The sequence below is a fragment of the Equus quagga genome, chromosome 11, assembly GCF_021613505.1.
Source record: "Equus quagga isolate Etosha38 chromosome 11, UCLA_HA_Equagga_1.0, whole genome shotgun sequence".
NCBI classification, from domain to species: domain Eukaryota; kingdom Metazoa; phylum Chordata; class Mammalia; order Perissodactyla; family Equidae; genus Equus; species Equus quagga.
Genome location: NC_060277.1, coordinates 99,988,070 through 100,010,813, shown reverse-complemented (window position 1 = coordinate 100,010,813; position 22,744 = coordinate 99,988,070). Strand labels below are relative to the sequence as shown.

Below are 22,744 nucleotides of genomic sequence, written 5' to 3'. Positions count from 1 at the left end.
AAGGCCCATCAGTGTTCATCAGAGTCTCCAGGGTGGGGCAGAGACTCTCTTAGACAGTCCACACTCACTGGTGCATGTCAGTGTTATGCTGGCACCAATTATGCCAGTTACCAAGAGCTGATAAATTTTGTGAGCTGGTTATTAAACTGTTGGTAGGATGAATGGATAAACAAAAGGTAGTGTATCCATACAACGGAATATATTTGGTCATAAAAAGGAAGTAAGTACTGATACATGCTACAATAAGCATGAACCTTGCTAAGTGAAAGAAGCCAGTCACAAAGTCCACACACTATATGATCCACTCACAAGAAAGTCCAGAATAGGAAATCTATAGAGGCAAAAAGTAAATCAGTGGTTGTTTAGGGCTGGGGTGGGAGGAGGAAGAACAAGGGGCGATAGCAAAAGGTATGGGTTTTTTTTTCTTGAGGTGGTGAAAACGTTCTAAAATTGACTATGGTGATGGTTTCACCTATCTGTGAATATACTAAAACCCATTATACTTTAAACGAGTGAACTATATGGTATGTAACTTATATCTCAAAGCTGGGTTTGTTTTTTTAAGCTGGTGGCTTGAAATTGGACACGTTGAGAGTATTTACACCACAAAAATTGGCAAATACTACAAATTAGCCCTATCCTTCTCCCCACCAAGCTGGTTGTTAAACATTCACCAGCACACAACCACACATGTCCTCTGGCCACGAGATGTCTTACTGGGCCCTATCTGAATTCACAGATGATAGTTTGCCCATAAATACATATATTTGGTTCCCCAGCAGAATATTTCCTGGACACAGATTTAAACTCTATTCAATGAGTAGTCAACATCCTGCAAGAAAATAATATTAACTGCTGAGCTAAAATGGCAGAGCACTTACGAGTCAGTGTCCAGTGAAAAGTAATCATACAGCTTAACTATTCTGGGATGATCCAGTTCTTTGTGAATCCGGTATTCCCTACATGCATGCCTGTAAACAAAATGGAAAATTAACATTTTGAATGTTAGCCTGTCTCTGAGAACTCTTCCAGGATATTCCTAAATATTCTCTTATTTCTCCCTTCTTTCCACCTATTCATTCCATTCAGATCCCTTATCTTTCCTCATCCTATTTTCTCTACTACTATCTACCAAGCTGTTGAGAAAATAGCAGGTGCTCAAATATTTCTTGAATGAATGGATGATAACCTTTTCTCTCTTTCAAGTTCATTCTATGACAATCTGACCTCTTTTATATTTATACCCAAATAACAGAGCTATAAAGATCATAAACACAGTGTTTTTTCTCTCCTCTAAAGCTGATGCTTCATATCTATAAATGCTTCTATCCCACGGTTACATCAAGGAGATCAATTACAGCACGTAAACTCGGGTGAAAGGATCACCAGTTCGGTAAATGGCAGTGCTCTGTATTTGTTTGCTCTAAAATCCTACTCCTTGCAAAAAGAATTTAAAGGGCTATCAGCTTGACTTTCTTTAAAGAAAATGCGAAATTGATAGAAAATTTGAACTCACGGAAACTCCAGTTTTCTTAGAACAAGAATTTACATACATGTGTTAACATTTTTTTTAGTACTTTTCCAATTTAAGATCATTTGATAAGATTAGGAACAAAAATATAATCTGATATATTCATACACTGACTTTAAAAGGATAATAGAACATGTTTATACATTATAATTACCAATAATTTTTAAAGTATTTAGTTCTTATTTACAAAGAGAGCAAAAGGAAACTATTTTAAGTAATCTAGCACAATTTAGTTTGGGGTATTTTGTTAAGGCAAGAGTCAGAAAAGAGAAACTTTCCACAGAATAGTAAAATAAAACTAAAAAAACAGTGATGTTTTCTGAAATCAGTATATCCCAGCACAACAAAAATACACAGAAAGTATTCAACTAAAGAAAGCCGAGGAGACAGTTAGGGAAGGAATAGGAACCTAAAAGTAACTAAATATGTTTTTCCCTCAATTGAAACTTCTGACTAGGCTCATTCTTCAAGCTGCTACTTTTGGCAGTTTTTGCTTCTTCTGATGATTCACTTCATCATCTTTATGTCTTTCTGAAAAGACAAGACTTGCCAGCACTTAGGCAGAGCAGTGACAGAACACACACTACACTGGGACCGATCAACCTGGCTTCCAGAGAATCCGAGTTCCATGACGCCACCCCTCTGGGCTTCACCATCAGTGCAGAGGATTGGACAGTTTAAAAGGCACTCCCAGGAGACAGATGCCTCCAGAGCCCCTGTGGAGATGCTGAGCAAATGCAGTTCTGGCCCAACCCCTCATTCCACCAAAGCAGCTCCACACTTGTTCTTTTTCATATATCAAGATTCCATGGAATATTTCATTTGGTAACATAAAGGTGATGCTGTTTTAAAAAAAAAGAAAGTTTAGGGCCGGCCTGGTGGCATAGTGGTTTGCATGCTCTGCTTCAGTAGCCTTGGGTTTTGCAGGTTTGGATCCCAGGCACAAACCTAGCACCACTTATCAAGCCACACTGTGGCAGCATCCCGCATAAAATAGAGGAAGACTGACACAGATGTTAGCTCAGGAACAATCTACCTCAAGCAAAAAGAGGAAGTCTGGCAATGGATGTTAGCTCAAGACCAATCTTCCTCGCCAAAAAAAAAAAAAAAAGTTTAGAAACTTATGAACTAAATATATAACTTCAAGTTAGTCTTTTCTTTTTTTTTTAAGATTTTATTTTTTTCCTTTTTCTCCCCAAAGCCCCCCCGGTACATGGTTGTATATTCTTCGTTGTGGGTCCTTCTAGTTGTGGCATGTGGGACGCTGCCTCAGTGTGGTTTGATGAGCAGTGCCATGTCCATGCCCAGGATTCGAACCAACGAAACACTGAGCCGCCTGCAGCGGAGCGCACGAACTTAACCACTCAGCCACGGGGCGAGCCCCTCAAGTCATTTCTTATCTCAGCATGCTGTAGATCTATAGTTCTCTGCCCTTTTGTTTTAACTTTTTGATTTTGTGTATTTCAGAGTAGAGATCAATTTCTCTTTCAAGGTATAGAAAATAGAAGGAAACAAAGGAGGTAAGAATTAAGAATCAAAGGAAGTGTCATTCAAAGTCCTTGTTGACTAAGGGAATTTGTTGTGTGTCACTGAAAGTACTCCCTCAATGCCATGTCAGGCTCTAAGCCCACTTCCTGTGCTTCATCAGGCAAGGCAGTGGCTCTGCCACGTCCCTCCTATGTTCAACTTTCAACTTAGCATGCAAGGAATTAATGCATCATAAACACAGAAACTTCAATAAGGAGCCAGAAGAAACTTATCCACTAAAGTGTTAGTCTTTTACTCTCTTATAAGTGGATATATATTTAGACTTTCAAAATGACTTTATCCTAGAACATTAGAAGAGTATCTTGAAAGAGTTTACTAACTAATTCAGATAAAATTATTTCTGAGGATACCTTTATATGAGATTTTTCCTATATAGAGTTTCAATATCTTACATTGGGGAGTCAAAGAAATCTAGTAACACCATTAATGCTTTAGTAACGCAAAAGTAAAACAATCAGTTTACTTTTTGTTTCTTTGTGGGGGAAACTGGAGAGAAAAGGTGATGCAAAACAGAACTCAAAAAAATGAAACAAAACAACCACCTTTTATTTTCTTTGAGTTTTTGCTTCCTTTTTACCCAAATAAATGTCTTGATTCCAGATACTGAGAAGTCACCCCCATAAAGGGGAAAACAATCAAAAGACCTTACTCTGCAGGGCAATAGCAGTACTTTCATATTTTACTATGTTACCACAGCACTAAAGTGTACTACTTTTTAGTTTAATACTGCATTTTTAAAGTACTTTCTAAAATCTGTTATGTGCTTGATATAAGCCTCCCTTACATTCAAAGGACTTCCACTACTACCTGTGCTTTGAAATCCACCAATATGATTTCATATCACTTAACAAGCAAAATCTTTCAAAGAAGGGTAGAAGGGCTTAAGAATTTCCCCTCAAGGATGAATGGAGTTCACAGAACTCTGCATACCCTCTCCCCAGTATGTCTGTCAACTGGGAGATGGCCCCTGCCCAGATGGCTCCACAGAAGGTGCTCAGGTGTCATGATTCCCACCTCTGCTGAGGAAACAGAGTAGCAAGGCACCATTGTGAGCCTGGAGCTGGACCGACAGACTCAGAAAATATGAGACAGTTCCCTTCACTTGCTCTATGACTCTGTATAGTAGAGAAATGCAAGAAAGACACCCAATCCATACCCATCAGGACTCAAACTGCTTGCCAAATGCATCAAGGAGGTACATGGTCCCGGCTTCAATCTCTCCCTATTTCAAAAGGCTAAAGTGAGCAGAACACTCACCTGCAGTAACTACAGTATTCAACGTGAGTTCTGATTAAGGTCAGTCTAAAAGCTGGATACTGAGACTAGGCAAAATACGTATAAACCCTGGGGTGGGAACTATTTTCTCAAGGCTGCCCAAGGCTGATCCCTAGTAGAGTCAACTGATATAGGGTGGTCTCTGCACACATAAGATACAGAACAGGCTCCAAGGAGAGCTAGAGGGCATTTTTGAAGAGAAGCATATACTGTTCCAACACCCTGAGGCACTCTGAGAGTCTCAATATAATGGAAACATTTCTCCTTTATAGCTGGTCAGAACAACATGTGGTTTCCTTCTCTGAAGTGCTTCTGGCACTCACTGCAGCGTGCCATTCGTCCCTGCACGTCAAGTGACTGGAATGTACTTATAATAATGTAACTGCTCCTCAGAAGCATCTGGACTGCAGCTGCCTGTCACGTAAGATACACATTGCAGGGTGCCATGCATAAATCACCTATCATCCCTTTTGCCACCTCTGCTAAGCCCTGCTTCTCTTAATGCCACAGGAACCTTCTCTTCTCCAGTGCTGAGCACCACTGTCAATCTGCATGGAATAGGAAGAGTTCCTGGGACCCTGATGAACAACAGGGATAAAGCAAGAGGTGCCTTGGTCTGTGTCCCAAGAATTGGTTGATGATGTAGAAATGCTTTATTTGCCCCCTTGAGATTTAGAAGTCAACTAAAGGTACTTCAAAGTCCACTGCTTTTTTCCCTCCAAAGTCCTAGTTTCTAAGAATAAAATAAAATTGCTTTTATAGAAAGGAGACAGGCTGTTTATATCAAAATGGGCTGTCTCCTTCTTTCAGGGGTAGGACATGTCTAATTCAGTACTTTTACCTACAATAAGGAAACAATATTAAGCCCAGTGGGGATCCTAACAGCAAATTAGGTCTGCATGGCCTCCAAAGCAAATGAGCAATGAACTCCAGTGTTCGAAAAGGGGGGGTGTACGGGACAGGACATGGGACAGGCAAACCTGACACTAGAAGAACAAAGAAATTCACACCTGTACACGTAATAACTATTCATTCTGAAGAAGTCACTCGCCCACCCCCCACCCCAAGTACAGATGGGGGCTGCTGCCACATGACATTCTGAAGAGAGGCAAGCACAGTAAGTGGGACACTGAAAACTGAAAACTTTGACATGAGCAAACTTTGAAGCTGAACAAGTCAAACAAGTACCAACAGGGAATATCAGCTGCCCCCCCACCCCCCCACCATCTCCTCCATACTGAAATGACTGAAGCAGAAGAAAAAGTCCCATCCGAAGCTCCCCAGGGACCCCAGACCACTAAAGGACGCTCTCAGCTGGCTTCTACAGATGAATAACAATGATTTTTGAGGCTTTACTTGTTTGTTGGAGCTAATTTTAGAGACACAATGGAAGGAGAGGCTAAGAGCACGGGCTCTGGACTAAGGGAAGTCTGGATTTAAATATCAGCTCAGCCATTTCTTAACCGCTACTCAAATTCCGTAAGCACCAGTTTCCTCATCAGTTAGATGGAAAATTTGTTCACCCTCCTAGGACAGTTATGAGGATCAAATGAAACAACAACAATGCATGTAAAGCTCAACACAGTGCTCAAACTACAGTTATTGTTACTAAATTTTGAAGAATCAGACACTCTAGTATCACTTACTTGTGGTAATTCTCCTTTTTCTCATCTCTCCAGTTTTTATTTAACTGGTGAATTTTCACAGCTACATATCTTTGTTCTGTTAAATCAAATGCCTATAAAGAAAAGGAATAAATTTTCTGAATAAATGATAACAAAAATTACAGGCAACTGACTTAAAGCTTCTATTTAAGAGATCAAAATACCCAGAGTCCAAAACACATTATTCAATAAAAACAGCAGCAGACGACAACACAGCACACACTTGCTTCAGAGTTGTAACCATCTTCTTGAAACTTGTGATCAGATAATTTAGAAGTCTCCAGACATACTGGCACCAAGGGGTTTAGAAAATAAAACCAAGCAGATACCACAAACAGAAAGACAGCCCATGCCTTAACAGTCACTTCCTAACAATTCTCTTTCTGGACATCATCTGTCCTCTTTGGGGCCTTTCTCCCTCAGGCTGTCTCTCGCCCCTCGGCTGACAGTGGGATGTGACATGCTTCAACAGCACATCCTGCCACAAATGCTGGGGACACACGCTGTCTGCCTCCTGGACAAATAACCCCTCAGGATACACCTCTCTGCCATGTCTGTTTAGAAAACAGCCTTGTAACGTTATATTGTGTTTATTAAAATAAAAACAGGAACAAAAACAAATAACAGCCCTGCCTTTAGTCCCACCCCTATATGCTGAGTAAATAAAAAGCACTTTTTGATTTCAACAATTTCTGAAGTTAGTCACATCAAGTCACTTCTCCAGCACCGTCCAAAGAGAAGAAGACGCTTTCTCCAAAGACCGCCAATGTCCCACCTCAGCTAGGTAGAGCTATATCACAGGGTTCAAAACAGTACCAGACGGCTCTTGACGATGCTGGGTGTAAATCACAATTTGATAAAAGTATGGAGCATTTCAATACATCAGGAGATTTCCCCTATACAAGAGAATTTATTGAGGAATTCCTTTAGAAGGAATAGTTTTTCTTAGCTTTTAAAGTTCAGATTAAAAACTTACTACTTCAGTTCCAACACTGTTACCGCCCATCTGCCAGTTTCCACAAATGTACGAACAGATGAGGCAATAGGCACAGGATATACAGTCTGCAAATAGTGGTAATTACTGTTCTACAGATTTTTTAAAATGTAAGCCACCTCTAGGAAAGCACTGCATGCAAGAGAGGGTTGCTTATAAAAGAAACTTCTAATTTATACCAGTATTTTTTAAAATATAAAACCACTCAATTCAAACAGAATATCTTATTTCACAGAAATGGAAACTTCTGATCTCTGTTTTTCTTGGAGAGTCTGAAGTCTACCTGCAAGCATGTGTATCATCAACGCCTTTACAGTAGAAAACCATTTCAAGCCATTATAAGCCAAATTAGGGGCCAGCCCTGTGGCTGAGGGGTTAAGTTGCACGCTCCACTTTGGTGGCCCAGGGTTTCATCAGTTCAAATCCTGGCCACAGACATGGCACTGCTCATCAAGCCACGCTGAGGTGGCGTCCCACAGAGCACAACCAGAAGGACCTACAACTAGAATAGACAACTATGTACTAGGGGGCTTTGGGGAGAAGGAGGAAAAATAAAAAAGACTGGCAACAGATGTTAGCTCAGGTGCCAATGTTTAAATAAAAAGCCAAATTAAACGCCACCTAATCTGTAAGAGCACTAATGATACTACAAGTGTCATTTTCTCTAACTACCATACCATATTTCTGAATCCAACACACTGTGATCCTCCACTGACTTGGAGAGTGGAGAACAGCAAAAGAATAACTATATTAAATGTATACATCCTTGTGAAGCATCTAGATTTCAGAAATGTTAAAATATTTGAAGAATACTTTTGAAAAAAGTAGGATAAAGAATTCACTAACGAGTAACTGGGAAGCATCAAGAATAAATTTTGTCTTTAAAAAAGGAACAGTCCCACTTCTGGGTATAGAGCCAAAAGAACTGAAAGCAGGGTCTCGAAGAGATGTTTGCACACACATGTTCAAAGCAGCACTACTCACAATAGGCAAGAGGAGTTAGCAACCCAGATGTCCAGTGACAGATGAACGGATAAGGAAATGCAGTGTATACACACAATGGAATATTACTCAGCCTTAAGAACAAAGAAATCCTGTCACATGTTTCAACATGGACGAACTTTGAGAACATTAGGCCAAGTGAAATAAGCTAGTCACAAAAAGACAAATACTATGATTCCACTTATATGAGGTATCTAAAAGGAGTCAAAGTCACAGAAATAGAAAGTAGACTGGTGGTTACCAGGGACTGGGGAGAGGTGGAAAAGGAGAGCTGATGATTAATGGGTAGAGTTTCAATTTTGCAAGATGAACCAGTTCTGGAGATCTGTTCCATGACAACATGAATACACCTAACACTACTGAACTGTACACTTAAAAATGGTTATGACACTAAATTTATGTTATGTGTTTTTACCATGATAAAAAGATTACCAAAAATAAAAAATAAACTAAGGATATGATTCAAGAATGAGAACAAACAAAAGCAAAGAAAGTAGAAGGAAGGAATGATTAAAAGCAAAAGTTAATGAAACAGAAAACAAATCAAGCAGTAGATATGGTCGACAAAACAAAAAGTTGATTCTTAAGAGAAAAAAGAAAATTGATTAATCTCTGGCCTATTAGTTGAGAAATATAAAAATAAACATTCCAAATGAAAAGAGAAGTAACTAAGGTAGATGATATCTTTATATTAAGATAAAACAGATGATGTTCCCGGAACCAGCCTGGTGGAGTAGTAGTTAAGTTCACATGCTCCGCTTCAGTGGCCCAGCATTCACCAGTTCAGATCCCAGGCACAGACCTACACACTGCTCATCAAGCCATGCTGTGGCAGCATCTCACATGCAAAACAGAGGTAGACTGGCACAGATGTTAGTTCAGAGCTAATCTTCCTCCCCACTCAAAAAAAGAAGATTTTCCAGAAAATTACATTACCAAAACTGACTTAAGAAAGGGGAGAAAATTTGAATAGATCAATATTTGCAGAAGGAACTTAAAAGGTGATCAAATAGTTTTCCTCCAAAATGACACCTACCCAGGCAATTTTATGAATCAGCTCTAACAAACTTTCAAGGAGCCAACAGTTCCCATGTAATACAAAGCATTCTAGGGCATAGGAAAAGAGAAATTTCACAACTCATTCTAGGATAACGATGACATCAAAGTTAGACAATGCGGCTTGCACACAAAAGATGACTATGGGCCAGTCCCACTTAGAAAAACAGATAAAAAATATGAATAAAATACTAGAAAACCAAACCCCGCAGTACACCAAAAACAGTATTATAGTTCTGGAAATGGATAGCAACAATCGTTGCACAACATTGTGAATGTACTTAATGCTATTCAATTGTATACTTAAAAATGGTTAAAATGGTAAATTTTATGTATATGTCAATAAAAAAATTGACATTTAAAAAAGGAAAACAGAACTAGTTTTTATTGTTCTTATCTGAAATGAATACTAACAACTTTACTAAAAATATTTCCCATAAATTCATACATTCATAATATAAACCACAACAGTGACGGCTGTACCTTACAAAAGAGGGAATTCCCAGGGCCATGAAGTAAACACCCTTAATAAACCAATTCTGCATTTAAAAGCCAGGTGCCAGGAACATCTAGAGAAATTTAAGGAAGCTGTGGCTAGTGAACGTGATAACAGATCTGCTGGTATGTTTAAAACCAGCTGAATTCCTCATTTAGTAAAAATCAACTAAAGGGATAACAGTCTGTACTTTCCTAGCCCAGTGGAAGCACTCTTAAGCCAGGACACTCCTTCAGAATGCCAGTGCTACTAAATGCTCTGACTTGGAAGATGAGAACATTTTTTAAACAAAAAGCAAGTTTTCCAAATAAGAACTAACTTTAATGCAGCTTTATTAAATTTTTTTTTTTGAGGAAGATTAGCCCTGAGCTAACTACTGTCAATCCTCCTCTTTTTGCTGAGGAAGACTGGCCCTGAGCTAACATCCATGCCCATCTTCCTCTACTTTATACATGGGACGCCTACCACAGCATGGCTTTTGCCAAGCAGGTGCCATGTCTGCACCTGGGATCCGAACTGGGGAACCCCAGGCCACTGAGAAGCGAAATCTGTGAACTTAACCACTGCGCCACCGGTCCGGCCCCCTAAAAAGTATTTTTAATAAAAATAAAAGACATACTCATTTTTAGCAAATGTAGATGAGCAATAAAGTACAAAGCCAGAATAAAAATCACCATAATTCCACTATCCATAAATGAGTGTTGCTTTTCCTCCCTGTTTTTTAAATCTATAATTATTTATTTTTCAAACTTGAAAACAGTGTAAATTATTGTATCCACTTAGTCACTTAAGTTTATTGGAAGCAGTTCCCCCAAAGATACAGGTTCTTAAAGTATTTGAATTTCAACCAATAGATATCAATCCACAGTTATCACTATTCTAAATGTTCTCCAAGTTGGTAATAACCAATTCTTTAACTCTCAGTCTTTCTACGCAGTTCCTCATACTTACCTTGTAAACTTCACTGAAACCTCCTCTACCCAAAAGATGTAACAACAAATATCTGTCATTTAGCGTCGGATGATCTTTAAATCTGCAGAAACAGGGAATAAATAACATCCTAAGGTCAAGGACTACACATCTTCCATATTTGCAAAATTCCAAGAATATCTAACATATTATACACATGATTATAGCTGCTGCTAACAGTTTGTCAATCAACACCAATATAGCTAACTCTGAGCATAAAGACAGCTGCATAGTTAAAAGAAACAGCGCAATTACAATGCACAGCATTAGCTGCAGAGCCATGAGACACAGGTGCTAGTCTCAGCACAGCCACAATTAGACCTGTGACCTCTGTGGACCTCCCTCTCTTTCTGACCTGCTATAAAACAAGGAGAGGAGACTACACTAAATGAGGGATTTTCAAACTGTGCTACTTGGTTTCTCCAAACCATTCAAGAGCCCGCGTGCTCCCACCATTCCAAAACTACATGCACTAAAATTACAAGACATTTTACATGGCCTTAAAAATGGATTTGATTAGAAAGTGAGTCACACATTCTATGTGCATTCGTTATCTGTCTTTAAGATAGAAAGTCTTCATGATATAACTGTTCTTCCCAGACAGGATTCCATCTTGTGCCATTTTCTAACAATAAGACAAAGAAATGAGAGATTCTGGCAAAAATAACTTAAAAAAAATATTTCTCCCTAGTTCCTGATCTTAAACTGCCCCACTATCAATCCTGAAATTATTTTATCTTGACTTTGAGACAGTGGCACACCTGTGGAGAGGCACTATTGCATGGTGGTTAGCTTCGGAGTCAGGCAGACCCAAGTTTACCTCTTTGCTTGGTCACACTAGCTATGGGTCCCTGGGTCAAGTGAACTTAATTTCTCTAAGCCCGTTTCCAGATCTATGTATAAAGTTGACCTACGCCACTGGGTTTTTATAAAGATTAAAACTCAGAACATAAGGGCACTTATCTGCTAGGCCTGGCACATAGAGAGTGCTCAGTAATGGAAATTACTATTGCCTGCCATGTGACAGAAAGAAAAGTCTATGGCTCACACTGGCCAAACAAAAATATCTAAGCTGTAGCTATGTCAATAAAAAATATGTTTCAGAGTCAGAAAAACGTGGAAAAGAACCGGTTACAGATAGAAACCATTTCCCAAATGCAATCTACTTTTTGCAGTTTCAATCCCTTAAATGACTTATAAACAAACGTGGGCATTTATCTACAATTAATGTGCTGAACTTAAGAGAGCCTTAAAATCCCAAGGCCTGAATAGCCCTTAAAGGTCATTCAGAACAAACTGGCTGTCATCTCAACCCAATCATCTTTCCACAATACCACACTGTCACCCATGCTTCCCTTTCTTAAGACTCTGTAGGTAAATCGGAATACAGTGTATCCCAACCATTTACGAATGCGAAGCCATATTGTTTTAGTGACTTCTACTTGTGTAAAAATACTAAATGTATAGATATATATTTAATATACAAATCTAATATACTTATGTATATTTAAACTAAAACAAATCATAATTTTGTTCATAAAACTGTATTACACACTACAACAGAGCTAAATACACCGTGGACTCATTACCAGATTTATATTAAACGACAACATCATTCCAGACCATTCAATTCACGTCAGAAAGCGCTCAACAATCTCCACCCCAACATACCCCCAAGTTGCTTACTGTGAATTATCTTCATTATGTATCCTTTTTAGTTCCCTGATATGTAGATTTCTAACCCTTTCTAGCCTTTCCAGCTCTGCCTGGATCTCTGCTTCCTCCTAAAGTGAAAAGGAAAGAAATAGCTCAGGACACAGGAAACTCTACCTTTTCAGATTCTCATTTCCAAAACAAGAGCAGACATTTCTCTTGTGAAAAGCTAAAGAAAGATGTTTTACATTGAAAAAGATTTTTTTAAAAACTAGAATTTTAATCATAAGAAACAAATCCATGGAAAAATAATAAAATCCAAACCACACAGAGGAGCACAGCATGAAAAGTGCAAGTCCTCCAGCCCCTGTCCCTTCCTCTCCACGCCCACTCCTCAGAGGCAACCACTGTTAAGTTTCTGGTGTAAGTCTCCAGAAAAGTTTTATGTATACACATATAGGCCAGCAATTGTTTTATTTTTTGTTTTTTTGACAAAAATCAAGTTCTCTGATTCTTTTTGTAAGTATGGATTATACTTGGTGCCATAAGTTCCACTGATTTAACAAGATCTGAGAACCCAGTAGGAGAAAAAAAACCAAACATCAATAGCGTTTATTAACTGCTTCTTCATCATCACCACCATAAGGAGCACCTACCACAAACGTATGGGCTGCTGAATTTAAGAGATGAGCAACCTACATTTAAGACGCCTCTGTGAACATCGTCAATAAATTCTATGTGGATGCCTTTGTGTTACACTATGACTTGTACGAGACCTTCTTTTCTTTGCCATTTTTAGGCAAGAAATAAAAGCTACTATGTGATATAAAATATCACAAGTTTTAATATCAATTTTAGAACCATCTGCTCTTATTGTACATTTAATTTTTAATATGAGGATAAAAACCTGTGAAGCCTTCTGAGGAATACAGAATTATCCACTGGCACGTCTTTGGTGAATAAAGTACTCTCATTTGGTGGAGTAGTAGAGTCGACTCAAAAATTGGAAGACATGAATTCCACCACTCAAACATGAGATGTGACAGTGAGAGTAACTACTCAAGACTTCTGCAGTTACTTGAAACTACTACATTTGCCTAAATAACCAAACAGCTTCACCATCAAACTAAAAATTGCGTTTCTCCAGACAGATTGTCCCATTATGCTTACCTTTTTAAGATGACCTAATCTGAGTTTGAAGATTTCTTCCTGTTCATGGTATTCTGCTAACGTTAACCTGAAAAATAATGGTAGAAATTTCAGCAAATTATTTGAAATCATACTGTTCCTACTTAAAGAGAAACGCCAAAGCATGCTATACAGTATATCCAGTCTCTCATTAAACTGGCTAAAAGACAGATTATCATGCAGTCCTTTGAGAAGAGAAAACTTCTGTGACTTATCAGATGTGATGTGAAAGGACTTCAAAGCCAGAGGTCTGATTTTTTTAAAAATGAGAAAAATAAGTGAGCTATAGTTTTACATTATATATGAAATGAGCTTTGTCTTGTACATTACTCAGATGAAAATCCACTAGGAGAAGCAGCCAAAAATTATATGCCTAAATTCTTTTTTAAAGGGCAAAATAAGAAGCCAATGGATTTTATTAGTTTTTATAACTCTTAGACCTTGATACTATATTAACAAGGAGAAGAAAGAGTGGAAAGAGTCCAGAATTTAGAGTCTGATGACTGGGCTCAAAGTACATATTAGGTCACGTGACATTGGGCAAGCAACTTTAACCTGTTAAGTCTCAGTTTCCTAAAACTGCAGCAAGCAATGACACTCATTTTAACAAAACTGCTGTGACTCCTAAATGAAAATGTGAAAAGAATCTATAATTTGTAAAATGCTATTTATACACAACTCTCAAAGGGCTGACTGGATAGGTAATCACCTGTTTCATGCTCCACCTACCCCAAGCATCCTCATATCTCAAGAATGAGCATGTAAGAAGTGATACCTTATTCCTCCATCTTTACTCTCTTCACTTTCTAGAAGCATACACATATACTTCAAAGTTCTAGATTTACTAGATGTTACTGTTTAGATATATTCTAAACAGCAGGAGAAAGAAGAAACAGCTATCCTATCAACCAGGAAGGGCTACAAAACAGAACCTGAGAGGTCCGACTAAAAGAAAATAAAAAGAATAACAAGAGCAAGAAAGACGCCCACTAGGGCGATTACACCTCTCTCTTCGTATTTGTAGAAACACCTATATCCATTACTCCATATCACACCAGTAGAAAAAGAGAGAAACGAAAAATCACAGTTAAGAATTCTCTCTGCCTGAAATAGGCTCAATAGGAGGAAAACACAACGTGGCTCACTCCAAGACTTCAGAGGACTGTTTTGGCTTCTGGCCAAAGGAATGAGCCAAGTCACAGATACTCTAATTAAAAACTGGACTGAAGGTCTTCCAGCTTGGATTTCACACAGGACTCCAGATGGCAACTGCTCACTGACACACTACTGGCATAAACTGAATTCTAATTATTGCTCTATGGCAAGGAAACAACTTATGCCTTCTTTATTATTCCTAAGCCAACGGTTTTATGCACCAGCATTAAATAATTTTCAAGTAATACTGGAGGGAATAAAATAAATACAAAAGTAACAAAAGAAGACAATGATCAGAGCAATGGGTATAACACTTGCCTGGAGAATCTTTCAAATCTTAGCCTACTACTTGGACTTTCTGAAAGAAATTATTTTTATTTAGAATCTAGTTTTAAAATATTCGGAGTTATAAGAATGAAGATGTTTTCCAAGCTCATTCACTGTGCATACTTTCATCACTATACTTAATGTAATTATTAGTTTATTCATCTGTTCATTTCCCCTAAATAAACTGTGAACTGCTAGGCTGGGGCTGTATCCTTTAGCTCTGTATGCCCAGTGTCCAGAAGAGGGTTGAGCATACAATAGCATTTAACACAGACTTACTAAATGAATGTCAAGCAAAAAGCTCCCCAACATATTACGTATGTATGGGATGAGAACGGGTGTTAAGCTACCTTTTCCACTGGAATGAAGAAAGCTATATTTCTAGGATGTCATGGACTTTTAACAGTAGTGTAATACAAGTACTATTACACTTGAGGTGGATTATGGGCTAATATGTTTTTGTGAACTGATAGAAAACATAAAAGGCAAAAGACATATTAGTCAATAAATATACAATATCATTATCTTTTATTTGTGGCTATCTTTAGACCTGAAACTTAATTTCAATTAAAGAATTCCACAATGACAGCTTTACAAAATTTTGTTTTCCCTTGAAAAATCAATGTAGTCACTACAGACACACTGATTATACCACCAATGACTGCTTCTATAAAAAAAATATTTTAAATTTCAATCATCCAATTCAGAAACTGACTTAATGGCTACCATCAATTCTTTAAAGACTGCTTACACCATTACCTGTAGATCTTTTTTTTCCTTTTTAATTTGAAAGCCTCTTGAAGACAGAGGTGATGGTTTAAATATGTTCAGGGTATGCACAAGAAATATTTTAAATAGGTAAGTAACATATAGGCTTTATTTCCCATGCCAATTCTAACTGGTAATTCCTGCCTAGTTGGCAAACTACAGGCTGTGGGCCATTCAGCTCACAGTTTGTTTTTGTCAATAAAGTTTTATTGGAGGGGCTGGCCCCGTGGCCGAGTGGTTAAGTCTGTGTGCTCCGCTGCAGGCGGCCCAGTGTTTCGTTGGTTCGAATCCTGCGCACGGACATGGCACTGCTCATCAAACCACGCTGAGGCAGCGTCCCACATGCTACAACTAGAAGGACCCACAACGAAGAATATACAACTATGTACTGGGGGGCTTTGGGGAGAAAAAGGAAAAGATAAAATCTTAAAAATAAATAAATAAATAAAGTTTTATTGGAACACAGCCACACCCATTTATTTATGTATGTTCTGTGGCTGTTTTCAGGCTACAGCTGTAGAGCTGAGTAGTTGGAACAGAGGCCTGCAGAGCCTAAAGTATTTACTACCCAGCCCATTACAGAAAAAGCTTGCCAATTCCTGTCCTAGAGGAAGATTCTCTTAGTGATCAAGAATTTGATGATTAGGGAAATCCGACATGGGGTTGGGGTGGAAAAGGAAGGCTTCTGTGCCCACAATATTCTACCCCTCCTATTCATGACAGCTATATAATAATTGTTGCCTGGCAGTGAAAAAGATGACTACACTGCAATTTAAGATACTAGTGTTTTCCTTAGATCCTCAGAACAGGAAAAAATACTGGTGATGTCAAGATTCGGCTTATTGGGAAAATATGCTTTTCTTAAAATAATACCTATTTTTCTTAGCTTACTCCTAAGTCAGTGACTGTTAACTAAGTGCTCTTTAGACCAGCAAACAGAATTCTTCAGTTGTGCATTCTTCAGTCTCAAATAGTAGCCAGATAATCCCCATAAGATGATACCAACGTACCATAACCTAGAACTACACACACAAGCAATTACATCATTTGAATACCACACTGACATCACATTAGTTATAAGAGTGGCCAAAGATCATGATGTCAAGTGAAGTCACATTACTTCTTCCTCTCATTCAAAATCCCTAAATAAGATCAGGACTAAGAAAATGAGTTAATTTTATACGGCTTTTATATAAGTTGAGCAAATTCATTGATATAACTAAATAGAAAGCTTAAGCTCTAGCAATCTCCATAATTTATCATTTCTTCCAGTGGCATTCAATAGGACACTTGTATTTTGGGGGAAGAGGGTGGTATCTCACAGTGCACATCAATAAAGAACATACGTTTCATTTTCAGCCCCGTTGGTCTTGCTCTTCCGCTGTTTCTGCTCATTGGTTGCTGGAGGGGCCTGTCCCATGGCAGGAGGTTTCCTCTTAGCTAACATTTTCCGTTGTCTTTCTATCTCTTCCCTCTGTGAATTTATCCTTTCCTGTTGCCTAGAGATATAAAAGATGTTGCACAGAGGAAGGGGTCAGAAATTTTTTAACATGGTTATAAACACAAATATCTCTGTCATCTGCAAATCTGATACACTTCAGAAAAAATAAGCTCCTTTAAATCAAGTAGAGATTTGATTTTAACTTCAGGTTGGAAGAGCCAAATAATTGCTGATAGAAAGGTTTTTTTGGAATGAGTCTGTGCTTTCAGACATTAGTTATGATTATTCTCAGAGGAGGAAGGTGGGTTGAAAAGAACAATATCAAATTTCTGTTGTGACTTTATTTTATGACTCAAAAGGAAGAATTTTCGGATTCCTTTTTAACACTTCTCTGGTATGAATCCATTAAAGTAAAAAACTGTATTTACATAAGAAAAAAAGCCAAAAAGGTTCCAACTGCCTTTTTAATTTTTTTGGATTAAAGTTTCCTCCAATTATATCTAGAAAGATACCAAAATTGAAGGATGCTAAACTAAGGTTTTTTTTAAAAAAAGTATATATTCAGAGAAAGCACAATGAAGCCCTGCAACTAGGAAAAAGTCTTTAGAAAACAGTACATAAAATGAATTAATAAAAAACATATAAAAAGACTCTTTAGCTATCTAAGACTGTACCATTAGAGAATTTCCTAATAAGATGTCTAATTTTTCTATAATAAACTAGTTTACAAATTAGTAGTCAATACAAATACCAATAGAAGGGAACAGCTGTCTCTCATGTAGCCCACCACCTAACAGATATTAAGGTTTACAGACTTGGTATATAAAAATATACCAAGTCCCGGGAGTAAGTATTTAACAGACTCAAATCTTTAAATCACCTATCATAGTTGACGGTCAAATGCTAGTTCCTTTCTCCTTCTCTCCACCATGCTTTTACCCCATCTCTTTTCCTTGATCCAACCTTCATTTTCGCAGAATGACAAAATCTAATTTTTTTAATCTATTCTCCGATGAAATCTACTCTACCCTCTTCCCTGAACACTGCAGTTGTCAGTCTCTAGACCTTTTCCAAATTCAGCAAACAATAGTCCCCCTCTTATTTGAGGTTTCACTTCCTGTGGTTTTAGTTACCTGCAATCAACCTCGGTCTGAAAATATTAAATGGAAAATACTAGGAATAAACAATTTGTAAGTTCTAAATTGCCTGCTGTTCTGAATAGTGGGATGAAATCTTGCACAGTCCAACGCCGTCCCACCCAGAATGTGAATCCTCCCTTTGTTCAGGGTATCCACACTGTACCCACTACTCATTCATTAGTCACTTAACTAGCCATCTTGGTTATCAGATCACCTGTCACAGTATAGCAGTGCTTGTGTTCAAGTAACCCTTATTTTACTTAATAATGGCCATAAAGCACAGGAGAAGTGATGTTGGCAATTCAGATATGCCAAAGATAAGCCGTAAGCTGCTTCTTTTAAGTGAAAAGGTGAAAGTTCTTAACTTACTAAGGAAAGAAAAAAATCATATGCTGAGGTTGCTAAGATCTATGGTAACTCTTACTACAGTATATTGTTATAATGGTTCTATTTATTATCAGTTGTTGTTAATCTCTTACTGTGCCTAATTTATAAATTAAACTTCACCATGGGTATGTATGTATAGGAAAAAACATAGCATACATAGTGTTCAGTACTATCCATGGTTTCAGGCACCCATTGGGCGTCTTGGAATGTACTCCCTGGTGGGGGGAGGGGTGTGGGATAGGGACTACTGTATCTTTCTTGGAAGAATGGCAACCAGAAAAACAAGACTATCCTCCAGGTAGATGCCCATAGTACAATTTATGCTGCCATATTAATAAGGGCAATACTGTAAGCAAGGTTAACCTAATCAAAGTATTACAAATAAATAACCATTTATGTGATGATAAAATTCCCTTTGCTTCAAGATGAGCTGCGTCACTGATTAGATGTCAATTTAACAGCAAAATGGAAATTTTAATTCAAGAGTTTTTTGCTTCTCTGAAAAAATCTTTTAACTATCATTAGAGATATGTCTTCTCCCTACAAAATATATGTATATGAGTAATTCATGACTTGAAAAAATTCTGGATCGAGACACAGAATCCTTAGGTAAAATCACAATCCTCCTTCTGACTTAATGAATGTCCTTGAGGAAAACACTGACCTTCTCAAAACACTGGGTTTCCCCATCAAAAAAATCTTTAGCTCATTTCTACCCTTTCAGGGGCCATGAGTGCAAGGCACTCTGAAGGCTCTGGAGATACCCATACAATATATATTTCAACTATAGTGAGCTAGTGAAGTGACACAACACTTTGTCCTTGAAAACTAACTGCTTTGGAAGATTGAGATTTTAGCAATCACCTTTATTAAACATAAAATAAAACTGATTTTCCACTGTTTTCAGGGAGAATCCATACATTTCATCTCCACAGATTCACCAAGAAAGGAACCCCACAGCCATCACATATAAATCATAAAGAGAGGGCACCTTGATGCCAAAACACCTCTGGGGAATCGTAAACTGTACATTCCGAACATGAGAGGTTGTTTGGACGTGAAAACTGATACGACATTGATCTCATATATAAGAATTCCTACATTAATTCTTTTTCTCCCTACATTAATTTTTGATGTTCTTGAAACTATTTAGTGGTTTACACTTATAAATAAAAGTCATCTAAAGAAGTTTATCAGTGACACTTCATTTAGGTTTATTTTGTGGGTAGAAAGTCTGGATTATGTCAATAAACTGTAACTTATCTTAGAATAAGAACCATGTCTTGGGGCCGGCCCGGTGGCATAGCAGTTAAGTGCACACGTTCCACTTTGGCGGCCTGGGGTTTGCCAGTTTGGATCCCAGGTATGGACGTGGCACCGCATGGCAAGCCATGCTGTGGCAGGCATCTCACATATAAAGTAGAGGAAGATGGGCGCGGATGTTAGCTCAGGGCCAGTCTTCCTCAACAAGAAGAGGAAGATTGGCAGCAGATGTTAGTTCAGGGCTCATCTTCCTCCAAAAAAAAAAAAGAACCATGTCTTATCAACCCTGATATCTCCAATACGTATGACAGTGCCTTTTATACAGTTGCTCCTTAAATATTTCTTGCAGTGGATAATTTTAGAGAATACTAACCCTTCATCACCCATGGACAGAGTATTTCTACTATCTTTTACAGAAGTATTGAGGAGCTGATAAATCCTGCACACTCAAATCTAAATAACCCAATTTAAAAAGCCATTGCTTACATAAGAACACGAGACAATCAGCCTTGGACACCATTACGGGTTAAAATGTGTCACTCACAAAGATATGTTAAGGGGCTGGCCCCGTGGCCGAGTGGTTAAGTTCGCGTGCTCCGCTGCAGGTCGCCCAGTGTTTTGTTGGTTCGAATCCTGGGCGCGGACATGGCACTGCTCGTCAGGCCACGCTGAGGCAGCGTCCCACATGCCACAGCTAGAATGACTCACAACAAAGAATGTACAACTATGTACCGGGGGGCTTTGGGGAGAAAAAGGGAAAAAAAATAAAATCTTTAAAAAAAAAAAAAAAAAAAGATATGTTAAAGTCGTAACTCCCAATACCTCCTAACCCCCAGTACCTCAGATTATGACCTTTGGAAATAGGGTCATTGAAGATATAATTAGTTAAAAAGAGGTTATACTGAAGTAGGCCTTAATCCAATATGACTGGCATCCTTAAAAGAAGGAGAGAGAAGACACAGAGACACACAGGGGAACACCATGTGAAGATGTAGGAAGAGATTGAAGCTATCCTGCCACAAGCCATGGAACACTAGAGGATCCTCCCTGAAGGCTTCAAAGGGAGTCTGATCCTGCCAACACTTTGATTTCAGATTTCTAGTCCTGAACCATCAAAGAATAAATTTATGTTGTTTTAAACCACTCAGTTTATGGTATTTTGTTAGAGTAGCCCTAGGAAATGAATGCAGGCACCTTTAGAAGCAAAACTTTATTCCAGTCTCCAACCATACTATACCAAACTAGCAGAAGAGGTATTAAAAAACAGATGCTCATATTTTCCTGACATTTTAACCAAAAAAATTTTAGCAGTGATCTACAGATAGCATCTGAATATCCCAGATAAGAATTTTTAAAGATTCCCAGGATTTCATATGTTCTGTATCTACTGGGAACTGTGAAATGGAATGGACTACCCAAGAGAGATCTGATATCTATAAAATCAACAAAGAGTTATCTCTCATTATGGATCATGCAATCGAGAATCAGATGGTTCACAAGAACTCATTTTATGGGATTCTTTAATTCCTTACACACCAGAATAAATACCTGGACTAGCACTTCAATGCTATAAAGTTTAATTTATTCCCTCTGATAATCCACATCTTGAACGACCACAATTTTGTAATCAGGTCAAATTCCATTACTTTAATGTTGTCTATTTCAATATAAACAAAATCTTAATAAAGCATTTTTTTGTGCCTTGCCATTGACTGAGACTTTGAGACGTTTAAATAAAAAGCGTGCTGAATAACAACAGTACTTCACAGAACTACTTTCTCGGAACTATAAAATAAGTTTTCACAGTTTTCAACAGGTCCAAACACACTTCTGGAAAAGAAAAATTACTAACCTGGCCAAAAAATATTACAAATCTGATATGATTTGCCTATTAGATAGTGAATGTTCTGTCTTAGGGAATTTATAAAGATCACTTGAAAGAGAGCCAAGGAACATAGTGAGAACCAAAGAACTGCGTTGAAGCTCCTGTTGAGACTAATTTGATTATCTGATGAAATGTTTGAATGTCTTGAGGTTTGTTTCTTCCCATAAAACCTAGTACTGCCACCTGGTGTTCAGTTACCCTGTCCATCAAACTACGTGTCATGGAGTTTCTCACATACAGAGAACAGTCATTCATAGGGCTATCAAATAAAGCCTTTTACACAACTACAGAATTTCAATTTCTGCATTAAAATTGAGAAAGCGAATTTATTAAAGCAAACTTTAGAAATGAAATACCTATAATTAACAAACATTGGCCAGAAACAGCTTCCCAAGAGAAGAGAAAGATATTCTAGAATTTACGTGACTTAAAACCATGAAAAAATGCTATCCACTTGGGAGGAACAATCCTGGTTAGGGATCTCATTTAGATAGTCCCAATTTCTCTGATCTGATGTCTCTACAGCAAAGTGATCATTTTGTACTGTAACCGTATAAGATTTCTAGAACCTTCTCAGTACTGGGCTGCTTGTAGAGTAAAAAGATAACATATTGTTACTATCAACAAAAACTGTAATCACTTCTTAAAAGTAATTACATTTTACATCTCTATACAAACCCACTATCTTTTTGAGCCAGTCTTTAGAGATTTAATTTTATTTTTATTTATTTTTTTATTTTTTGGTGAGGAAGACTGACCCTGAGTGAACACCTGTTCCCAATCTTCCTCTTTTTGTTTGAGGAAGATTGTTGCTAACATCTGTGCCAATCTTCCTCTATTTTGTATGTGCGATGCTGCCACAGCATGGCTTGATGAGCGGTGTGTAGGTCCACACCCGGGATCCAAACCCATGAACCTTGGGCCACCAAAGCAGAGTATGTAAACTTAACCACTACACCACCAGGCCAGCTCCTTTAGACATTTTAAAGATGGCCATCTAGGG

General features: G+C 38.0%; 1 protein-coding gene across 6 annotated transcripts in view; it reads right to left on the bottom strand.

The window, feature by feature from the left end:
• The window catches only part of TLK2 (tousled like kinase 2), a 109,988-nt gene that overhangs the window by 12,522 nt on the left and 74,722 nt on the right, over window positions 1-22,744 (bottom strand). For all 6 annotated transcript variants that reach the window (XM_046676329.1, XM_046676330.1, XM_046676325.1 and 3 more), the window contains 6 exons: window positions 16,973-17,125; window positions 13,359-13,425; window positions 12,222-12,319; window positions 10,518-10,599; window positions 6,001-6,092; window positions 882-971 (listed from right to left, as the gene is read on the bottom strand). In XM_046676329.1, coding sequence (XP_046532285.1) covers window positions 882-971; window positions 6,001-6,092; window positions 10,518-10,599; window positions 12,222-12,319; window positions 13,359-13,425; window positions 16,973-17,125 — 582 coding nt within the window. The remainder of the gene's footprint in view (window positions 1-881; window positions 972-6,000; window positions 6,093-10,517; window positions 10,600-12,221; window positions 12,320-13,358; window positions 13,426-16,972; window positions 17,126-22,744) is intronic.